This window comes from Castor canadensis, chromosome 5 (assembly GCF_047511655.1).
Source record: "Castor canadensis chromosome 5, mCasCan1.hap1v2, whole genome shotgun sequence".
NCBI lineage: Eukaryota > Metazoa > Chordata > Mammalia > Rodentia > Castoridae > Castor > Castor canadensis.
In genome coordinates, this window is record NC_133390.1 from 90,525,030 (window position 1) to 90,546,465 (window position 21,436).

The following is a 21,436-nucleotide window of genomic DNA, read 5'->3' on the forward strand; positions in this document are numbered from 1 at the left end:
CTTTTGCTGGCTGTGCATCCGGCACACTGTTGCATATGTCAAGTTTTATGCCAGAGGTAGGATACTAAACTTGATCCACTCTGCTACGGCAAATTATATTTTCCTGGAACATGGATGGACAGATTTTGCTAATACAATGAGGAAAAAAAGTGTTAAATGAGTCTAAGCAGATGTGAGGATCTGAAAGAGATTTTGGAATCAGCGAAGGCATCAGCACTTTCATTGAGAAAGAGCACAGCTGAAGGCCAGCAGAGAAACAGAGCAGAACAGCCACGAATGTGAAAGATGAAGCCTTAATTTTAGCAAATTAGTGTATTTCAGCTAGATTTTGCTTCTAAAATGAAAGTATTAATTTAGATAGACAAATGAATGCCACAAAATGGTTTGATTTTCTTTTGGACAAAAAACCTCAACTTTTTATTTGAAAGGGTCTTGTTTCTTTAAGCCAAACCACTGTGAGACTTTCCCCCGTTAGCTCCAGCAACAATGGGCTCACCTGTGCTCCAAAGGTCCAGTTTACAGACTGCAGTGAGCTAGAGATGCTGCTGGAATTTATCACATGGCTTACTCAGGAGGAAACACACTAGTGGTCTCACTAATTATTTGCCTCCCTTTCTATTCAGTATGCCTAGGCCAAACATGAGAATGAAAAGGGTTCAGAATCTGTTATTTTAAAAGATTGATGCATAGCAATATTTCTCAGCCTTGATGGTATATTAAAATCACCTGGAGAACTTTAAAAGCTACTGATGACTGGGCCCTGCTCCAAACTAATTTAATCTAATCTGCTGCGGTGATGGGATGGGGTCTGGGCATCAGCATTTTCAAAGTTCCTGAGGAAGTTGGAATGTGCAATTGAGAACTGATGTAGAGAGTGATGGAGGGGTATGGGTTGGGTAGGGTGGAAAAGGAATGAGGGCAGAGAAAGTGTGAGGTGGTGAGATTAGGGACCCTGTAATTAGTGGGATATAAGTTTGAATCCTAGCTCTGCCATTTGCCAGAGCTATGTGACATTGAACAAATTATCCCTTTTGAGCCTCAAATTTGCCATTTTTATAATGAGTATATTCATACTTACTTTATTAGAGTGGTTGTGAAAATGAAACAAATAATGTATGAAAAGTCACAGGCACTTAGTAGGTAGTTTATACATAGTACCATCCCTATCATTATTATTAGATAACATCACTGGTAAATATTATACACCAGGCACTTCTGAAAGGTATTAGGAACGAAGGTGAGAAAGATGACCTTAGAGTTGAGTGAGCAATGGGGAGGAGAGAGGAGGAGTCAGTCTAGCGTCCCAGCCACTCAGTGGCATTACCTCTGCATGTATGAGCGCATCAGTGTGATTCCCAGCAGAAAGTACATCATGATGGAACACACCATCATCGTCAGTCCCAGGAGAATGGCCCGGTCCTCTCCAGCTTTCAGTGCTGTGACTGTTTTCCTTTTGTCCAGGAGGTCATGGTCTCTGATTTTTTGGTAGATATTTCTGAAGTTGAAAACAATAAGGTCTTACATGATGTTCACAGACAATCAGCATGCCCCTAGAGAGTAAGTGTGTCCCTTACTAGGGTTTCCTAGGTCTCTCTTCCTAAGACCTAGAGGAGCCCCTGAACCTGTCTGAGTGCAACTGGATCCCAGCAACACACATGTACACATGTATGCATGCATGTACACACATACAAGCACATGCATGCACACATGTGCACCAACTCTCAGTAGACATGAACCCTACTTTTTTGGGGGGCTCACATCTAACTGTACATTAATTTTCCTTCTCTCCGATTCTAGAGAAAGAAAGTACTCTCCTCAACCTTCAAAATAATGCTTTGGGTTTGTTGATTTTACCATTTATCAAAGTGATCATGAATGATACCTTTTATAATTTCTGAATATCTACTTAAGGGTTTTAATTCAAGGGCTGGTGGAGTGGTTCAAGCTGTACAGTGTCTGTCTAGCAAGCATGAAGCCCTGAATTCAAACACCTGTACCAAAAAAAAAGTTTTAATTCAAGTAAGTGGCAAGATATATCAAGAATGTATCAATCTAGTCCCTATGTTCCCTCAGTAGGGCTAGATAGACATTATTATGGTTACCATTTGTCTCAAGCTTATGTTAGCTTAGGGGTCTATTGACCTGAGATTTATAAGTGGAGATGTGAGGTGGTAAACCAGCCTTCTTTTTCTTATACATGTAAGTATTCAGGTGAGACAGAAAAGTGTTAGTCAAATCAAGGCCAGCCTCCATAAATTTGAACAGTTCTATCAATAAATTTTTGTTTGTTTTAGAGCAGCAACATAAGACAAATGAAAACGAGGTTGGACTCAAACTGTCTCCCAAGTTCAAACTCTGATATCACTGCTTACAGGCTATGTGGGCAATAACAAGTTCCTGAGTGCTTCTGACCCCCACTTTCCTACACAGTGGAAATAATGTTTCAGTGCATTATAATAGCTAATACTATGAAGTAGGTGAATATCTGAGGACTGGCACGTGGTCATTAATAAATGTCCCCATTTAAAAATGGGGTAGGGAGCTATGGTTTGATGAAGTAATTGTGAGAACATCTTAAAACAACTTGCCATTCTATCTCTAAAAGACAGAATGGCATAAAGCTGGGGTATTGAGGATTGGATCTGAAACAAAGAGGAGATGGCAGAAAAAAAATGAGAAAACTCTAGGGTGTTGGATGCCCAGGGAGATGCACAAGAAGTGTGGGAAGAAGGCAATTCTCAGGTATTCCAGCAAGGCTGATCACTGTGAGATACAGTTCTGCTGCCTCAGTTTCTCTTTTGACAGGGAAGTTTTGGATTGAAGGGCAGTAGGAGTGGGGAAGTTGCTAGACTTTTGGGTCAGAAACAAGAGGACAAACAAAATGATTAAAATGGATAAGAAAGTACCCTAAGCTTTCTTCTTCAGTTTTAAACAAAAAGCCAATACGCACAAGAATGACTTCAGATTTTCCTTTAAGATTTTTATTACAAAACAATCATGTTTTGGGGAAAGAAATCAGGGTAGAATACAGTACTCAACTTTTCAGGGGATGGAAGAGATGCTTGTTGTTTGTCGAAGTGTGTGCACATTCAAGGCTTATATGTAACTCTGTGCTCCAAGTGGTCCTACTGGTGTTCATGTAGACATTTGTTCTGACGACTGGTTGATTCTGGGCTGGTTGTTAAATATTTTGATTCTCCATAAAAATGTTAGAGTATGTATATACTTATATAGTTTCAAAAGGCTTTAGGGTACAGTATGTATTAATCTAGTTATCAGTGCATAAAATCAACTGGTTAGTTTATCATTGTCATTGTTATTTTAAAGCTCTCCTCATGAGGCAGTTTGTATAAATTTTACTCTTTCCTTGAGGAGTGGGCACATTGTAGGAGGCAGCTGAATAGGTGCCTATGTTCATTATCTTTTTATGGCCAAGTCCTCCCTCAATTTCTCCCATTCTCACTCACTCTTGGCTGTTCATTATCATTGCCAGAGGCCTGGAAAGACCATATTTTTCATGACATTCCAGATCCCTAGCTGAGTGCCCTTAGATTAGCTAGCCTTCCCTGCTTTTGTCTTCCAAACTAGCAATCACTCAGCCTCTAAGTTTCCCTGTTCTTTTTCTGAGATTTTTGTTTGCTTGACCCTTTATGAACTTAAAAAAAATGGTACCCATTAGTAGTGAAAGCCAGTGGGCAGGAAGACTTCTGAAGCAGGAAGGACTGGCTAAGGCTGAGTGGGTTTAAAGACCTGCTGTAAAATAATAATCTGTTGTTACTTTGCTAATATTATCCATCAACATGTATTTAACTGTGATGGCTGCCATTGAGATTTGCATTTCCCACACATGAAGCCATCAAGGAGTGAGCAATAGCCTCACAGCTCTAGAGTATTAGGCTGTCACAAAGCATCACTTATGTCACTCTACACCCATAAAATAAGCAAAGCATAATCAGTCAGTTATGTTGCCAGAATACGAAGGGTATGAAAATGATTCAAATGGGTGATTTAAAAACAAATCACAATTTGAAAATTGTTAACAATTGTTCTTCATATGCTCTGGAATGGGAAGGGTTGGTGGTGGTTAGTGATTGATTTCCACACAGTCCATAGGCATCTGGTTAATCAGAATATTACCCAGCAAAATGAAAGTGGTAAGTGGGTGGAATTCAATAAATGATTATGAATTAGTGAATAAGTGAAGGAATGAATGAATAATCTGGAAGAATAAAGGGTTCAGGTTATGTCAACAAACTTATTGTAAATGCTGGTAACTCTTGTTTCTGAGGATATGGTCCCTACTAAATAAGAAGACAGATATGAAAATAAATATCAACATAGAATGGTGAGTTAAATGTTGAAGTCACTCATAGAGTGCTATGACAGTATAGGAGAGGAGCAATTTCCTCAGCTTAAGGGTACAGGATAGGAAGCAAAGGTTGAGGTTAGAGATGGCTTTCTGAAGGAGTAACATCTTAAATGGAACCTCCAAGGCTGATTCAGAGTTAACCAAATAAGACAAGGAGTTGAAAAAAAAATATGACATGAATAAAGGAATGGAGATTTGCAATTGCATGGTGAGTTTCTGAAACTCCAACTCCTGTATGTTACTGGGAAGAGCATGGGATAGGGAAATGGGGCAAGTATGTTTGGAAAGGTAGGTAGGTAGGTCATGAAGTGTTTTGTAACTTATTCTAAAGAGAGTGGCCCTAATCCTGTAGTTAATGGGAAGCTGTGAAATGATCAGAATTGAGTTACAGAGTAATCATTGTGGCTTCTGTGTGGAGATTAGATTAGAAATGGGACAAGCTTTAAATTAGGTGAATTTGGAGATTGTTGCGGCATTGTTGGCAAAGGATGATGAGGGTTGGATCTGGAATCGAGGTAGCATTGATAGAAGAAAAAGCTATATGGAGAAATACCTAGAAGATAAAATTTCAGGATCTGGTGATTGACAGAATATAGATAATGATAAGGAAATGAGAAAAAGTAGGTAGTTTAAATTTATATCTCAGTGCTTGGCTTGGATGATGGGAAATGGTGGAGAGTGGTAAATTGGAATCCTTATTTTCCTACATTTCCAGATTCCAAACAGAGAACTTTTGGTGACCTTGCTAGGTAAGGAGAAAGACTGACTATAAATTTGTAGACCCATTTCCCACAAGTTTAATATCCTAAGCTCAGGTGGAGGAGTAACTAATCTGATGGTGAGATAGGCCAGAACCTGAGAATGAATCAGAGGGTGAAGTCTGTCTCTTGAGTGAGCTTGGAGGTTATTGCTCATATGTGGCATGCTTAAAAAAAAATTCTTTTGTGCTTCTCTTTGTTGAGGCATGGTGTACCTTGGGTTTTCATGTGTGAATGGGTTAGTCAAATGGTCCTTTCTACACCCAGTTGTCTTCAGTGGTAGGTAGAAGGAACACAATGCTATATTTGGGTTTCAGGCCTAAGTATCATACTTTATACCATGAAGACTTGTATGTTGGGGATTTACTGTGCTGCCACTAACAGAGCTGATATTTCATCTTCCTTTGGCTCTTTGTGTCTATTTCCTATGAATCTACCTGACGGGGGTGAGGGCTGTCAGGAGAAATACAGAAACAAAGGCCAGTATAATTCATTGAAGTAGAATGCTTGGAAGGAATAATGAGGCTGAGGCATGGTTACAAACTCAGTTTTGGAGAGGTGTGCTGTCCGACTATTGGTATAGAGCAAGTATTTGACTGTTGGAAGCATATCCAGCCTTGGCATGTCCTAGGAGAGCTCTCTCGAGGCAGTTTTGGCTTCATGGTGAACCATGAGTCAATATGGTGGACAAAAGATGATATTCATACATGTCAACAACAACAAATACTAGATATATAAGACTTAGACTTTGCTACATACACATACTAAATCTATGGGATAAGCCCAAGTATAACAAAAGTCTTTGTGATAAATATCTTAAACAAAAGATTTACAATTTTATAATAAAGTTTCATTTTTATCTCAGGCAATAGTCAACAGAATAATTTTATTTTAAGCTTGATATTTGGATAATTTCTTTAAATTTGATATTAGGACTCTGTATAATTCATAAGCAAATTAGTTATAAGGCTACATATATACAAAAATGGATATAAAGAGTAAAAAGTACAAGAAAGATTTTCTCCTTGGCTTTCACCTTGGTATCCTATCCTATAGGGAAAAATGTATTGATGTTAAGGTAGGGTAAAGGACATTTATGAATTCATTCATTCATCAACATTTTAAGTCTTTTTTTTTTGAGAGATGGTATGTAGTCCAGGCTGGTTTTGAACTCATGATCCTCCTGCCTCAGCCTCCCCAGTTCTGGGATTACAGGTGTGCACCACCTCGCCCTGCTATAACATTTTTGAGTCTTAATAAAATGCAATGTAATGTGCTAATTCCAAGGATACAAAGAGAAGAATACATGGTATCCTGAAAGAGCTCCAGGAAGGCATGGAGGCTGATTAGAGAGGAGTATAAAAGAGAAGCAAGGCAATATACACTGTGGGCCAATTTGCCAAAGGATCAGTTACTGAAAGTCTAATTCACCAAAAGCCAATTTATTGAGGGATCAGTTCACTAAATAAACATAATCTTTCTACTTTACCATACTTACAGATTTAATAAGATTTATTTTAAGGAGTATTATTTTGAATATAAAATAAATGAATATGAATAAATTTTTCTTTGGAATATTTTAGTACTATATTTTAAGAAACATTTAATCTTAAAGAATGTTGATCTTATGAATATATTCTTAGCAGTATTTTAAGTTTTTTTTCTTTTTGGTGGCACTGGGAATTGAACCCAGTGCCTTAGATGAGATGAGATGTGTTCAGAATGGTATGGCCCTAGACAAACCCAGTGCTTCACACATGCTAGACAAGAGCTCTGACTTGAGCCTGTCCCAGCACTCATTTGATTCTTTTTAAAAGCTAAGTTTCATAGTAAGATTCACAGTCTCTTTATAAATATAACCTTATGAATATATTCATAGATATACCTTTCTTGAATATGTGTGTTAAGATATTCTTCTAATAGATATAGAAATTAGCATTTCATGTGGGGGCCTTTCAGTGATTTTTTTTCAAATCCTCAAGTTATTTGCTGTTTTCCTAACATTTTGGCATCATTGAGATTCTTATGCCAATTTCATATTGTAACCACTTTGATGATTTTCAATTGTATCAATTAGCCAAGACTTGTTTCTGTTATCTATTCACAGAGGTTATAGTAATTGATTTTGGATGGAGATTTTTAACAGCTCTTTGAAGATTCAGTGAAGTTTTTATTTGAGCAGTTTTGATTTAGCCCTGATGATAACTTTTATAAAAGCTTTATTTGTCTCTTCTCTGTTTCTGTTACTGCAGTAGGAGAGCTCTGGGTAAGAATGGCGGAAACTTCTACTGGGGAACATTGAAGAGAAGAATCAATAACACCCAGTCAGGCCTGCTGACCTGGAGAAGGGGCCCCTAGGAACAGAGCAGGAGAGACTAGGGTGCAGAGAAATCAGGAAGCTATGACCAAGGTTAGGGTTGAAGGAGGACCAGAGGACACCGAGGGGACTGGAGACAGAGGGTATCTGGGATGTGGAGAGGGAAAGAGAGAGGGACAAAAAGGGACAATAGCTACAGAGACTGAGGGCCAGGGCAGGAGAGTCTACAATCCCAATTATGGGACCCCTGTGAACTTTTTGGTCTCTGATAAGTAATTTAATATGGATTGTGATGGAACTATGAAAGGTTACAATGATCATACAAATTTTTTGTAACATAGCCAAATTTAATAGTTTCACCAAAATGATTGGCTGTAGGCAAACTAGCCATCACTTTATTGGACAGCCCTTGATAGGAAAATTTGGAGGATCAGTAGCAGATAAATTGGTTTAAGACCATGATTTATAAGTATGAAGGTGCTTTAGAAGCCTGCCATTTGTGGGCCATGACTTGACGTAACTGGTGATGGCTAAGAGTCCTGTGACAGACTGAGCCAAGTCTTAGATGAGCAAACAACTGAGAAAAGGAAAAATATCTGGGCACATGTGAGAGAATAAGGTAGTTGGGTGTGGTTGAGCTCTAGGATTTAATGGGTGGGGGATGGCAGGTAGTTAGCTGGTTAGATAGACAGGGGCATTAAAATAGCTTAGGTAAATACAATGATTAAACTTGTACTTAACAAGATCACTTGTGTTAGTGTGGTTAGTTGTTTAGAAAGGTTTACATCTGGAGGCGAAGAGACTGATTCTGAAATAACCCATCCCCCAATGTTTCAGGTATTAGATAAAAAGGGGTTAAAAAAAGAAGTGGCAGAGGAGATGAACACTTAGATCTGGACATTATTTGTGTTCAGAACTAACAACACTGTGGGTTTTAACGGTATTCTTTAGACAAAGAAATAAAAGATAGGTTAGGTACCCAGACATGGAAAGGACTGGAAAGCATGCTGGTTCCTGACACTGTCAGAAAGGTGAGGGGGCTCCTGGTAGTACAGAAAAGAGAAGTAGGGATGATATGAATTAGAAGTGAAGAACTAAGTATATCTGAAATTATTTGGCTGAAAAGTCTTTAGGAACTTACACACAATGCTAAACATGTTTAATATTTAATTTATGTTTCTATGACCAAAGAAATAGTGAATTGCTCTTAGAGACAGACAACTTCATCACTGTGGGGTCAGTTTTTATACTTAATAAGCTCATAAAATGTGCTTTTCTGTGGGCTGAAAATGGATACAAGAAACATAGTTGTGAGGTAGCTTACACAGGAAGGCTGAATGGTCAATTAAAATCAAATAAACTAGGGAACCATGGCTTGAATGGGAACTGTGGCTTGAACAGGCTCCTGGCTTTTTTCTTTTCATTAGTATTCATTGGGATCTATCACCAACAAATTTATTATTCTTCCAGAAAAAAAAATCAAACTTTTCAAGTACTGAGAGCTCTAGTTTCTAGACTTCAAGGAAGTACCCTTCTGTTAGATCTCATGAGGGTGCGCCTGTGGATAACAGAACTGAGTGTTTTCTGAGTTGAAATGAGCAGAGGTGCGATGCATTTATGCTTAAGAGACCTAGCCTGTTATCTCAGAAAGCAGAGCAGGCATGGCATGGTTTGGTTTCATGTTTGTGAGATGTGCTCCTTTTTATGTGTATCCTCATCTTCTATTAGTTCCAGATTTCGTGAATGTTCCTCAAGCAGTAGTCTGACCCAATGTGATTAACTTAATGTCAGCTCCTATCTCCCTGCATCCTGCACATATTCCATTGGAAACAATGTGGTTTTGAGTTTGAGAACAACTGACAGTATTGTCACTAACATGAGGGTTTTTGTTAGTGATTTTAATATTACCATTATTGTTAATCCATGGGAATTTCCAGGAAGTTTTGTAATAGTGTGACCTGTGTTTTATGGATAAGACAATAAGGATGCAAGCAAGTTTAAATAAATGGAAGCAGGAATTATTTCTTTTCAGTTCTTCCTTTGGATCATCATGTCATACAATGGTCTCTCTAAAATTTTAATTCTTATTTATTATTACCTGATCCATGAATATGTTAAATTTTATAAGAGGTTTAGTAGAAAATATGGAAAGAAGTAGAAAATTATGTGAATTGGTCAGATAAGTTAGGGTATCTTTAGCACCTATGAGTCTTTCAGAAGTATTATCTTTATATTGACCACATTATTTAGCTTTAATGCAATAACGGTAGAAATAAATAAAAAAACTAGAGGAACAATATATATGGAACTAAAAATATAGCACAAAGAATTCATGGGTTATAGAATAAAATCTGATAGAAATTAGGAAATGTTTAGAACTGAGCATCTAGTGGATGTGGTTAAAACAATACATAGATAGGAATACATAGCTTTAACTGCTTGTATTAGAGAAGAAGAAAGCCTGGAACTTAATGTACTAGGTTGTCGACTAAAGAAATTATGACAAGGTAAACAGAAAATGCTAAAAGAAAGTATAAGGAAGGAAATAAACATGAACAGTAATAAATAGAAGATAACTATATAAAAGGATAAATGAATTCAAAACTTAATTTTTTGAAAAGACTAAAGAAATAGATAAATCTTTGACAAGATTGATCAAGAAAAAATAGAGAAATAAATATCAGGAATTAAAAAACATAATTCAACCAGATGCCAGTGGCTCACACCTATTTATGTGGGAGGCTGAGATCTGGAGGATGTTGGTATGAGGCTAGTCCCTGGCAAAAAGTCCATAAACCACCCATCTCAACCAATAGCTGGCTGCAGTGGTGCATGCTTGTCATCCCAAGTTACTTGGGAGGCTAAGATCAGGACAATTGAAGTTCTAGGTCAGCCCAGGCAAAAAAGTTTGCAAGACCCCATCTCAATGGAAAATAACTGGGGGTAGTAGTATGTGCTTGCAATCCCAGAAGGTGGGAGGTATAAAAAAAGGATTTCCATCTAGGCTGGCTTGGGCAGAAAACACAATCCTATCTCTAAAATTATCAGAGCAAAAATGGGCTAGAGGTGTGTTTCAGGTAGTTGAGTGTCAGCCTAGCAAGAGGAGGCCCTAAGTTCAAATCTCAGTACCACAAAAAACCCAAAACAAACGACCAAACATAACTGCAGGTATTTACAGTTACAAAATACAAAAAGGGTATTTCAGATGACTTTACAGTGAAATATTTATAAACTATGAAGTATATATCTTGTTGAAATATACAGTAAGCACTTACAAATATATAACTTACTAAAACTGATTCAGAAGGAACTAGAAAACCTAAATGGTTCTAAACCATTAAAAATTGAATTATTAATTTAAAAATTACCATGATGGAAACACCAAGTTCTTATGATTTATAGCTGAGTTCTAGTTATGTCACACAAATCATTTCAGAGTATAGAAAAAGAAAGAATGCCATCCAATCTCTGTGAAGTTAGCAAATTCTGATATCAAAACCAAATCAGAACAAAATGCAATAGATAACCACAGGCCAACCTCATCCATGAACATAAATGCAAAATTTAAAAGCAAGTTAATTCACTAAATCTAACAATATATAAGAGTGAAATACAGCTGGGCACTGGTGGCTCATGGCTGTAATCCTAGCTACTCAAGAGGCAGAGATCAGGAGGGTGTGGTTTGAAGCCAGCCTGGGCATAGTTTGTGAGATCCTATCTCAATAATACCCAACACAAAAAAAGCTGGTAGAGTGGCCAGTACCACAAAAAAAAAAAAAAAGTGAAATATGCCATGATCAATTAAGGCTATCCTATCCTAGAATATAATGTTGGTCATTATTTAATTTTTAAAATTAATGTAATATGATACATAAATTTATTAAAAATTTAGAATCATATGATAATGTAATTAATGTAGAGGAAACATTTGATAAAAATTAACATCCATTCATGACTATATTCATTCATTTATTCTTAGCTAACTTGATATGAATCAAGTTAGAAATAGATAGGAACATCCTTGATGTAATAAAGGATATAGAGGAATTACCTATAGTAAATTTGATACTTAACAGTGAAATATTGAAAGAATCTACTTTGTGAAAGGGAACAACATGAAAATGTCCTCTATTGCTTTTTATTTATGAATTATTAATTTACTAGCTAGTATAATAAGGCAAGAAAATAAATGAATGGTATATTTACTGATAAAGAAAAAAAATTATTATTCACCAATGATATAATTATGAGGAAAGTTCAAAAGAATATACAGATAAACTATTAATAAGAAAATTTAGCATAAACATCAAACTAAAAAACTGATAAACAATAGTCAATTGCCTTCCCATATACCAGCAATATAAAATGCATTTAAAATTTAAAAAAGAAAGCAATTAAGGATAAGTCTTAATAAACTATGTACAATTTCTCTTTGAAGAAATAATAAAATTTTATTAGGCGATATTAGGTAAAAGAACCAAAATTATTTCTCCCTAAAATATTGAAGACTGTTGAGCTGAAAATAATTTAACCCCAAGAGATTTTCAGCTTTTCCTGTGTTTAAAAGCAGTAAAGAGAATGCCTATGACAAAGTACCTTTCTGTTTCTCATCCCCTTTTCCCTCCTAAAGACACACTATAAGTCCTGCTTGGCTGGAGGCACCTTTCTCAGTCAGAGGAATATAGGAATAGATCACTCCATTAGTTTCTTTCCAAAGTTTTCCCACCTTTGGAACTGCTCTCTCCTTTGTCTTGTAACTCCTCTAAAGTTTATTGCTCTTTGTTAAAATACTACATAAGACAAACTTCCAAGCCACTGCTTTGACAGTTACTTTTCTCCCTGGTGACATGCACTGCACTGCATGTGTTAATAACCTTGCTTGTTTTTCTCTTGTTAATCTGTCTTTTGGTATAGGAGTCCATCCCAACTATGAACTTCATAAGAAAGACTTAAGTCAATGTAGAAATTAATCTACATTTAGAGACAGATTTGGTGATAAAGATGTAAAATTTCCACAAATACATTTATAGATTTCATAAAATACCAGTAAGCATCCTAAATTGTTTTTGGAAATGTGATAAGCATGGCTTGATGAGCTTATTCTAAAATTTCCATGAAGTACCAATGGCTAAAAATAGCAAATGTATCCCTGATGACAAACAAGAAGGGTGACTTGTGCTATACCACATCAACATGTATTATAATCCTAAAGTTCATAAGCTCAAAACCTATTTCCCCATTTCCTCCATTGAAAGAGCCCCTTAAAGGGAAACCTCTTTCTGCAGAGCCCACTGAGCCAGCTGCAAATCTGATAGAAAACCTATGAAAGTGTTGACAAAAATCTCAGCAAAGGAAGGGGTGAGTCCCTGTCCACAGCCTGTGGATCCTAAGACGTTCATGGAAGAGCCGACCTGGGCTACTAATGGAGTTGGCCCTGACCTGGTTTCTCCTAGTTCCAAGACAATCCCATGCTAATTGGGTCTGGGTTCAAGGGCTTTCTCTTTTTCCCCACATATGTGGGTAAGCAGGGCATCTTCAGAAAGAAGTTTTTGCCGCCAGTGCTCTTAGACAGAAAAAGAGCTGTGTCATTAAAGAAGAGTATGTGCCCAAGGGCACAGGTGAAAATGGACCTGTACAGCAGAACAGAGATCAGAAACATGTCCATGCAAATATAAATTAATATATGACCCATGTGTGTTTTTAGATCCAGGGTTGAAAGTACAAATTCTCCAATAAATGGTGCTGGGGCAAGTGGTTATCCATATAGAAAAAATAACTGGATGCCTACTTTACACTTCACATACAAGTCAGTTTCAGATGACTAATGACTTGACTATGGAAGGTAAAGCTACAAAATATTTAGAAAACTGTGTGGGAAAATTCCTTTTGAACTTGGAGTAGGAAGGGATTTCAAAATATTTTTAAAAATGCATGAAAATGAAGAATGTTTGTTTATCGAAATATAAAGAAAGTGAAAAGACAAGCCGCAAACTGGGAGAAGCTATTTGGACACATACAGTGAAGGATTAATATAGATTTTTTGAAGAATTTCTGTAAATCAATAAGAAAAGCATAATCCAGTAGAAAAGTGTGGTAAATATTTAAACAGTCACATCACAAAAAAGGACTGAGGAAATAAGTCTTCATCTTCTTACTGATCCGGGAAATTAGGATGGAAATCAAAGTGCCTTGTGGACTGAGTTAAAAATGTGCACAGTGTTGATGAGGCTGTAGAGCATGGGGATCATGTGGCTGGTGGCTGTGAAATGCTGGTGATGCTCCTGGTAAAGCTGAAACTACTCATACTTTCGGGCCAACCATTTCCATGCTAGATACATAATCATAAGAAATGGTTGTACGTGTGCACAAGGAGACGTGCATTCTGTTGTATTCCTACAACAGAATACTACTCAGCAGAGAAAAATGAGTTGCAGCTTCTGACGTAGATGTTGGTAAATCCTAATATAATGGTTGGTGGAAAAAGCAACCTGTAGAACAATACATACACCATATCTACATTTATATAAGTTTTCCAAAGCCTCGGCAGTCAAAAAGGATTCAAGTGTGACAAAGCCATGAAGAAAAACAAGGGAGCAAGGGACACAAAACTCAGGATAGTGACTATTTCTGGGTAGGAAGTTGGACAAGGATTAGGGTAATAACAGTGACATATCCTCAAGGGCTTCACAATTTTTCATTGCTTTATTTTTAAGCTAAATAATGAGTACTAAGATGTTTATGATAGCATTCCTTGTATGTTGATATATGTAATACTCCTTTTTATCATTTCAATATTTAATAAAAAAAGCAAAGAATATTTGATATTCAGTTTGCAATATTCCTAGCTCAATAATTTCTCTGTTTGATTTCTAAATTAGGTACTACTGCCATTTCATTTTGCCATCTGTAATTTAAGGATTAAAGTAAGCTCACTTAACAAAGACATTTGTTTAGAGGAAAAATATTCCTTCATATTTTTGGGCTTGTGGACTAGAAGGTGGAGATAGAAACTAGTGTTTTGAATATTAGCAGATGGCTTAAGAATAAAGCAATAAAAAAAGAGTAAAGTTGGCTTCTGTGTCTTCTGAGCAACACAACCATTGGCTTCAGTTGCTGCGCTTGTCCTTAGGCTGGTTTCCTGGTGTCCTGGGGAATGTAACATCGTGACAAGTTTGGTGCTGAATCAGAAGGGGCAGCATGGAGTGGAGCAGAGCAGAGGATTTTGGCTGCCTGGACCTGGGATTGCTATAGGAACACAGCTGGAAAAACGGGGCACATACAGAAGCCAGCTTTAGACGGAGAAGAAACTGAAGATGGAGCAATTGCCAGCAATGTGGGACAGCGCTGCCAGACTATCTAGTTAATTTATTTCCAAATAATTAACTTGAAGACCTTAGTTATCTTGATTCATTACTAGCCGTCATCATCTTCATTATCACCATGATTTCTGCCACAAGCGCATCTTAAACAGAACAACAGTTTCTGCAAAGAGTCAATCTTAAAATCTGAGTCTTCCAAGTATTTGTGAAGTAGGCAGTGAAGATGAAGATGCAATCAAGAAAGACGCAGAAGACGAATGAACCACCATTCAACCAGGGATCCTGGCTTCGCCTCAGGGTCTATCTATTGCTTACATTAGTTGGCCAAATGTTTTTCATTTGCTTCTGTAACTTTATAGGCCAAAGCTATGCAGACGGATTTAATACACTTTGGCACTCCCATGCCATAAATAAAGCTTGCTGAAAATGATTTCTTTACAGTCAATATTTTAATTATTTTAAATCCTGCAGTTACCAAAATCATCTTTGAAAAGAAAAAAATTAAAGCTGTAATTTAAGTGTGATAGACTCTTATCGATGCAGGATAATAACTTAGTTATTTGTTCTCTTAAATATCATGAATATTGATGCTACATCAGTCAAATGTTTATCTTCTGTGATATCCACTCTTCAGCTCTACTTTAACACAACTTCCCTTCATAAGTTTGGCTGTTCCAAATATATCATTTTTGACAAGAGCCTGCTTAGGGTGTGAATTGAAGGAGGGGAACACTGGCTTGGGTTCAGATCCTGGTTCTGTCACTAGCTAATTGTTGGAATCTTGAAAGCTACTTAAAACCTCTGTGCCTCCATTTTCTCATCTATAAAAGGGGCATAGTAACTTCTATCTTTTAAGCTAAGATGACATTTTATATGAAACATACAGTATTTGGTAATTGCTTTTTAAATGTTAAGTCCTATGTAAAGAATATCAAAATGTATTTAGTTAAATTATTTGGTGAGAGTAAATAGAAGGTGAAAAAAATATATCACGCTTCACCCACTCTGATGTAGGGCTGGCTCTACAATCACAATATTCCTTTGGGGCAGCAAAACCCTGGGGATGGTTCTGACCCTTGCAGGGCCAGGTCTCTGCCCTTGTGTGCCTTCACTAATAACGACCTTTAAAATAAACAAAATGTGAAAATTACATACAAAATGTAGAAGTTTTAAATAACACCTGAAACTTTAAAACATTACAATGAAGATTGTGCTGAAAGATGATTCAATTGGAAAACAAATGGAAAATAATTTGATTGACCATTGAGAAAAAAGTGAATGTGAAAACTTACAGATGAACACAGAAACATATTTTCACTTGATCTGTTTGATATCATGAGGAACACTGGGGCATTGTTCAGACAAAGTCCAAGTTACCTCTGGACTGCAATTTTACTTTAAGTATTTAAAAATGATAAAATTATTTTTCTATAATTAAGCTAACATAACATACTGTAAAGCATTCGGAAAAGAGACAACTGAAAACTATGCTTTTTCTTCCAGACTTTTGCCATGTATGTTTTGTGTGTGTGTGACTGAAATCATAGCTTGTATGGAAAATTTAACTTGCTTTTTACAGCTAATATTATGTCAAAACATTTTAAAGTGAAAGTGATATATTGTACCCATTTATTTAACAAATTTTCTAATGTGAATATTGAAGTTGCTTCCACATTTTTACTATAATAGATAATTATTGTGAAGAACAGCTTTGCTTTTGGAATTTTTTAAAGTAATTTTATCTATAAGGCAATTCAGGTTTTAAGAAGAAAAATAAGCTTTCAAAATAATATTCAAGTAAACCTCCCTCAGGTCCTTCTTGTGCCTAGTACCATTTCTCAATCTTGATTTCTATCAGATTCTGTCTGCTAAAAGCAGTTATGTTTAAAACTTAACTTCATTTAAGCTAAGTAATAATACAAGGTCAACTAGAAAGAAAGAGATGTGGAAGAAGGAAACAAACAGAGAAAAAATGATTTTAAGATGGCTATACACTTTTATGAACACATTTACTCACTAAATACAAATGAGATAGTTAGATTGAGCTGCATAATTGTCATTTGGTCTTTCATGAATGTAATCTTTGACCTTTTTTTTTTTCTTTTTATTCCCCATTTTTCCTTTCTTCCAGGCTATTCTGGCAAGGACTTTGAGGGCTGCATGAATTTGTCCACCTCAACATGTCTGCTTTTTTTCCCTGACACATGCTCAGTGCCCAGAAATGCATTTTTTGTCACTTCAGTCAGTGTTTATTGAGCATCTACAATATGCCAGGCAAAGTGCAAGGTTCTGGAAATTCACCAGAGTAAAGCAAATTCTGTTTAGGTAAAGAGGATGAGGAAGCTGGGAATGGATATCTGAAGGCAGAGTTGGAGTTAGATAAGGGGAGAGTGGGTGCATGTGTTCTTTTTGACAGAGAACAACCTTTGCCAATTGTGTGGTGCCAGTGATCATGTAAGGTACAAGGAGGACAAAGGCCAAGTGTCTGATACTCCAGTCCTTCGGCATAGAGCCCCTCCCACATTTCAAAACATGAAGCTCCATTGCCTCCTGCTTTCTGTTGCTATCCTCTCTGCATAGTCAGTATAATCTGAAAAGCACCCAGAGTCCCAGGGCACTTACCTTTTCTCATCGTGTCTGTAAGATGAAGAGGTCCGGCCACTGGTCCATATGAACATCTTAGAGGATGTTGGTCCAGGGACTTCTTTCCTTATGGTGGAAGCCCTGGAGGAATGGTAGAAAGACCTAGAAGAATAACACACTGAAGTTAAATCTGCTCCTTTAAGTTTTGGAGCTCTGTATTAACAGCAACCAGTCGCTTTCAGAATATTGACTATCTTAAGTAACACCAGGTTTTTGATGCCAGGCAAGAACTGGCTCCATCCTGGCTGCACAATAAAGACAACTGGGAATCTTTTAAAAACCACTGAAGCCTGGCCCCTCCGTCAGACATTTGCATTCCTTTATTTTAAAGCTCCCTCATGTACTGCTAGGCTTGAGAGCCACCACTTTGGGGAATCATGGTTTTCTAATTGGTGTTAAAGTCCTATTTCCCCCAAATTGTCTCCTTCAAAATCGAATATCAGTCTGGTTTCAATCTCTATAGTGTGCTAAATTTCCCCAAATCTTGGATCAGATTCAGAAACTAGAATTCTACTTCCCCTTTCCTCTTTAAACTGTTTTCCTTGATGTTGACAGATGTGACATTCTGCTGCCAATGATGTGTGTGGGTTCAGCTAATGGCAGTTGAGTCTCTGCCTGAGAAAATCACAGCAGTAGCAGCAATATATACTCAGTGACTGCTAGAGGCCAGATTTCTGGGACCTAGAGGCAAGAGATTAGAGGAGTGTCGAGTTCTTTGGCTATGATTTGACTTTGGAGCAGTTCTTTCATCTCCAAGCACAGCACTGAAAACAGTGCTGTTTTAATTATTTTCTATTTAATAATAATTTTCTAGGGAGACAGAAAATGAAATATCATAAAATAATAATCAAGCATAACAGTTAAAATATTTAACACATAGAACAAAGAAAGGAAAAAATGTGACACCTTCATGGAAGCACAATCAGTAATGGCTTTCCTCTTGGTTAAAACATGATACTAATGATAATCAAAAGACTTGAAATAATGTTAGCTACTATATTAAGTGGTATATGCCAGATACTTTGCGTGTATTATTTATTCATATAGCATGAAATGCATTTGCATGTATCTGTGTTATGCTTATATCATGAGAATCCTGCAGGGTAGGTAGTGCTAATATTTCCAAATTAAAAATGATTCTTTCAGGAGATTCAGATATTTGCTTATATTTAGAAAGGGTAGATGCTTCAAACCCACATCTGCTTGCCTCCCATTCTTATTTTCTCTAGAGAGACATATGGAGCTCAGTGTTTCTCAAAGTATAACATTTATGAAAATTACCTGGGGATCAGTTATAAAGTTGATTCTGGTTCAGTGGATCTGGGATTTGATCAGAGATTCTCAATTTCTAGCAAGCTCTTAGATGAACCAATATGGCCAATCTGCAGAAACACTGAGATTCCAGGGCTTGGAGCATGTACTCAGAATAAGTAGCAGGTTATGGTCACAATTAGCTATGTGACCTTCAGAAGGTCACTTAACCTCTTAAGGGCTAAGCTATTTTTAAGCTATACCATGGAGAGTTTGAAACAGATAACTTTTAAGATCTCTCTTGGTTCCAATATTTTGTGATTTAGTTAATTTATGAGTAAAGTAAGCAAATAGTGAGTTCCCCAGCAGAAATATAAGGAGCAGAAGCTGTGGGGGAGGGGAGTTGGGAGTTGCTGAGGTTTAGCAATAAGTAATATTAAAAGGTGAAGGATTTATGTGATCTGAAGAGAAACCAGAGTATAGTAACCAGTATAGATTGCTGAAGACAGACATCTTCCCTTGGTCTTCTGGGATAATGGAGGAATGAAAAGATCCACCTAAATGGATGTCCTACATGGTAATAGGAAGATTTAGAAATTGAATCTGCTTGGTCTTTAAATGACCAAGATCTGGGATACTTAAAGTTATTTATGTTCTTTTTTGAATATCTTTAAAATATCAAGTAAAATAGGTTTTAAATCTGTTATTAAAGCCAGTTAGCCTTTAAGAAATAAGAATGGTTTTAATCTAGATTGAATGAATTACTTCATAAGAATGAGGATTGGGATAAACTTTCAGACCCTTATTTCAATATAGACTGTGGTTGAATCCTCTGATTGAGTTACTCCTTCAAAGGATTGGAAGTGTGGAATGGACAAAGGAAAGTGGCGCAATTTGAGTGTAGGTAAAGCAATAAATTACCAAGTACTTGTTGTGCTAATGGTTACTGGCCAGCACTTAATAGACAGACCATAGAAATTATAAATGCTTTGAAATTTTTCGAAGAAAAAGGGGTTGCAGTGATTTCAATATATTTAGGAAACTTTTCAGACCATGTGCCATTATTCTAGCACTGCACCTTGTCTCTGTTGTTTTAAGATGATACAGAAAAGGGGAGATGAAAGACACATTTAATGTTTCTGTTGAGAAGTCTGCTGTGATTTTGATGGGTTTACCTTTGTATGTTATTTGTTTTTTCTCTCTTACAGCCTTCAATATTCTTTCTCGAGTCTCTGTATGTGATGTTTTAATGATAATATGCTGTGGGCTAGTTCTATTTTGGTCCGGTCTGTTTGGTGTTCTGGAGGTCTCGTGCACCTGTATGGGCATAGATTTCTCTAGATTTGGGAAGTTTTCTGTAATTATTTTGTTGAATATATTACACATTCCCTTTGCTTGCAGGCAAGAAGAAGGAATAAAAGGAATATAAATAGGTAAAGAAACTGTAAAAATATCCCTATTTGCAGTGATATGATCCTATACCTTAAAGACCCAAAAAAGTCTACTCAGAAGCTCCTAGACACCATCAATAGCTACAGCAAGATAGCAGGATATAAAATCAACATAGAAAAATCATTAGCATTTCTATACACTAACAATGAGCAAACGGAAAAAGAATGTATGAAAACAATTTCATTTACAACAGCCTCCAAAAAAATCAAATACCTAGGTATAAACTTAACAAAGGATGTGAATGACTTCTACAAGGAAAACATAAACTTCTGAAGAAAGAGATTGAGGAAGACTATAGAAAGGGGAGAGATCTTCCATGCTCATGGATTGGTAGAATCAACATAGTAAAAATGTCTATACTCCCCAAAGTAATCTACATGTTTAATGCAATTCTCATCAAAATCCCAATGACATTCATTAAAAAGATTGAAAAATCTACTGTTAAATTTATATGGAAACACAAGAGGCCACGAATAGCCAAGGCAATACTCAGTCAAAAGAACAATGCAGGAGGTACCACAATACCTGACTTCAAACTATATTACAAAGCAATAACAATAAAAACATCATGGTACTGGCACAAAAACAGACATGAAGACAGTGGAACAGAATAGAGGACCCGGATATGAAGCCACACGACTATAACCAACTTATCTTTGACAAAGGCAGTAAAAATATACGGTGGAGAAAAGACAGCCTCTTCAACAAAAACTGCTGGGAAAACTGGTTAGCAGTCTGCAAAAAACTGAAACTAGATCCATGTTTATCATCCTATACCAATATTAACTCAAAATGGATCAAGGATCTTAATATCAGACCCCAAACTCTAAAGTTGGTACAAGAAAGAGTAGGAAATACCTTAGAATTAATAGGTATAGGCAAGAACTTTCTCAATGAACCCCAGCAGCTCAGCAACTAAGAGATAGCATAGATAAATGGGACTTCATAAAACTAAAAAGCGTCTTCTCAATAAAGAAATGGTCTCTAAACTGAAGAGACCACCCACAGAGTGGGAGAAAATATTTGCCAGCTACACATCAGACAAAGGACTGATAACCAGAATATATAGGGAACTCAAAAAACTAAATTCTCCCCAAATTAATGAACCAATAATGAAATGAGCAAGTGAACTAAACAGAACTTTCTCAAAAGAAGAAATTCAAATGGCCAAAAAACACATGAAAAAATGCTCACCATCCCTAGCAATAAAGGAAATGCAAATTAAAGCCACACTAAGATTCCACCTCACCCCTGTTAGAATAGCCATCATTAGCAACACCACTAACAACAGGTGTTGGTGAGGATGTGGGGAAAAAAGAACCCTCTT

General features: G+C 36.7%; 1 protein-coding gene across 1 annotated transcript in view; it reads right to left on the bottom strand.

Annotated features, from left to right (window-relative positions):
• The window catches only part of Kcnmb2 (potassium calcium-activated channel subfamily M regulatory beta subunit 2), a 256,391-nt gene that overhangs the window by 14,324 nt on the left and 220,631 nt on the right, over window positions 1–21,436 (bottom strand). Inside the window, exons 2-3 of the mRNA XM_074073727.1 lie at window positions 17,386–17,508; window positions 1,325–1,495 (exon numbers count right to left, since the gene is read on the bottom strand). Of these exons, the coding sequence (XP_073929828.1) occupies window positions 1,325–1,495; window positions 17,386–17,441 (227 nt within the window). The 5' untranslated portion in view covers window positions 17,442–17,508. The remainder of the gene's footprint in view (window positions 1–1,324; window positions 1,496–17,385; window positions 17,509–21,436) is intronic.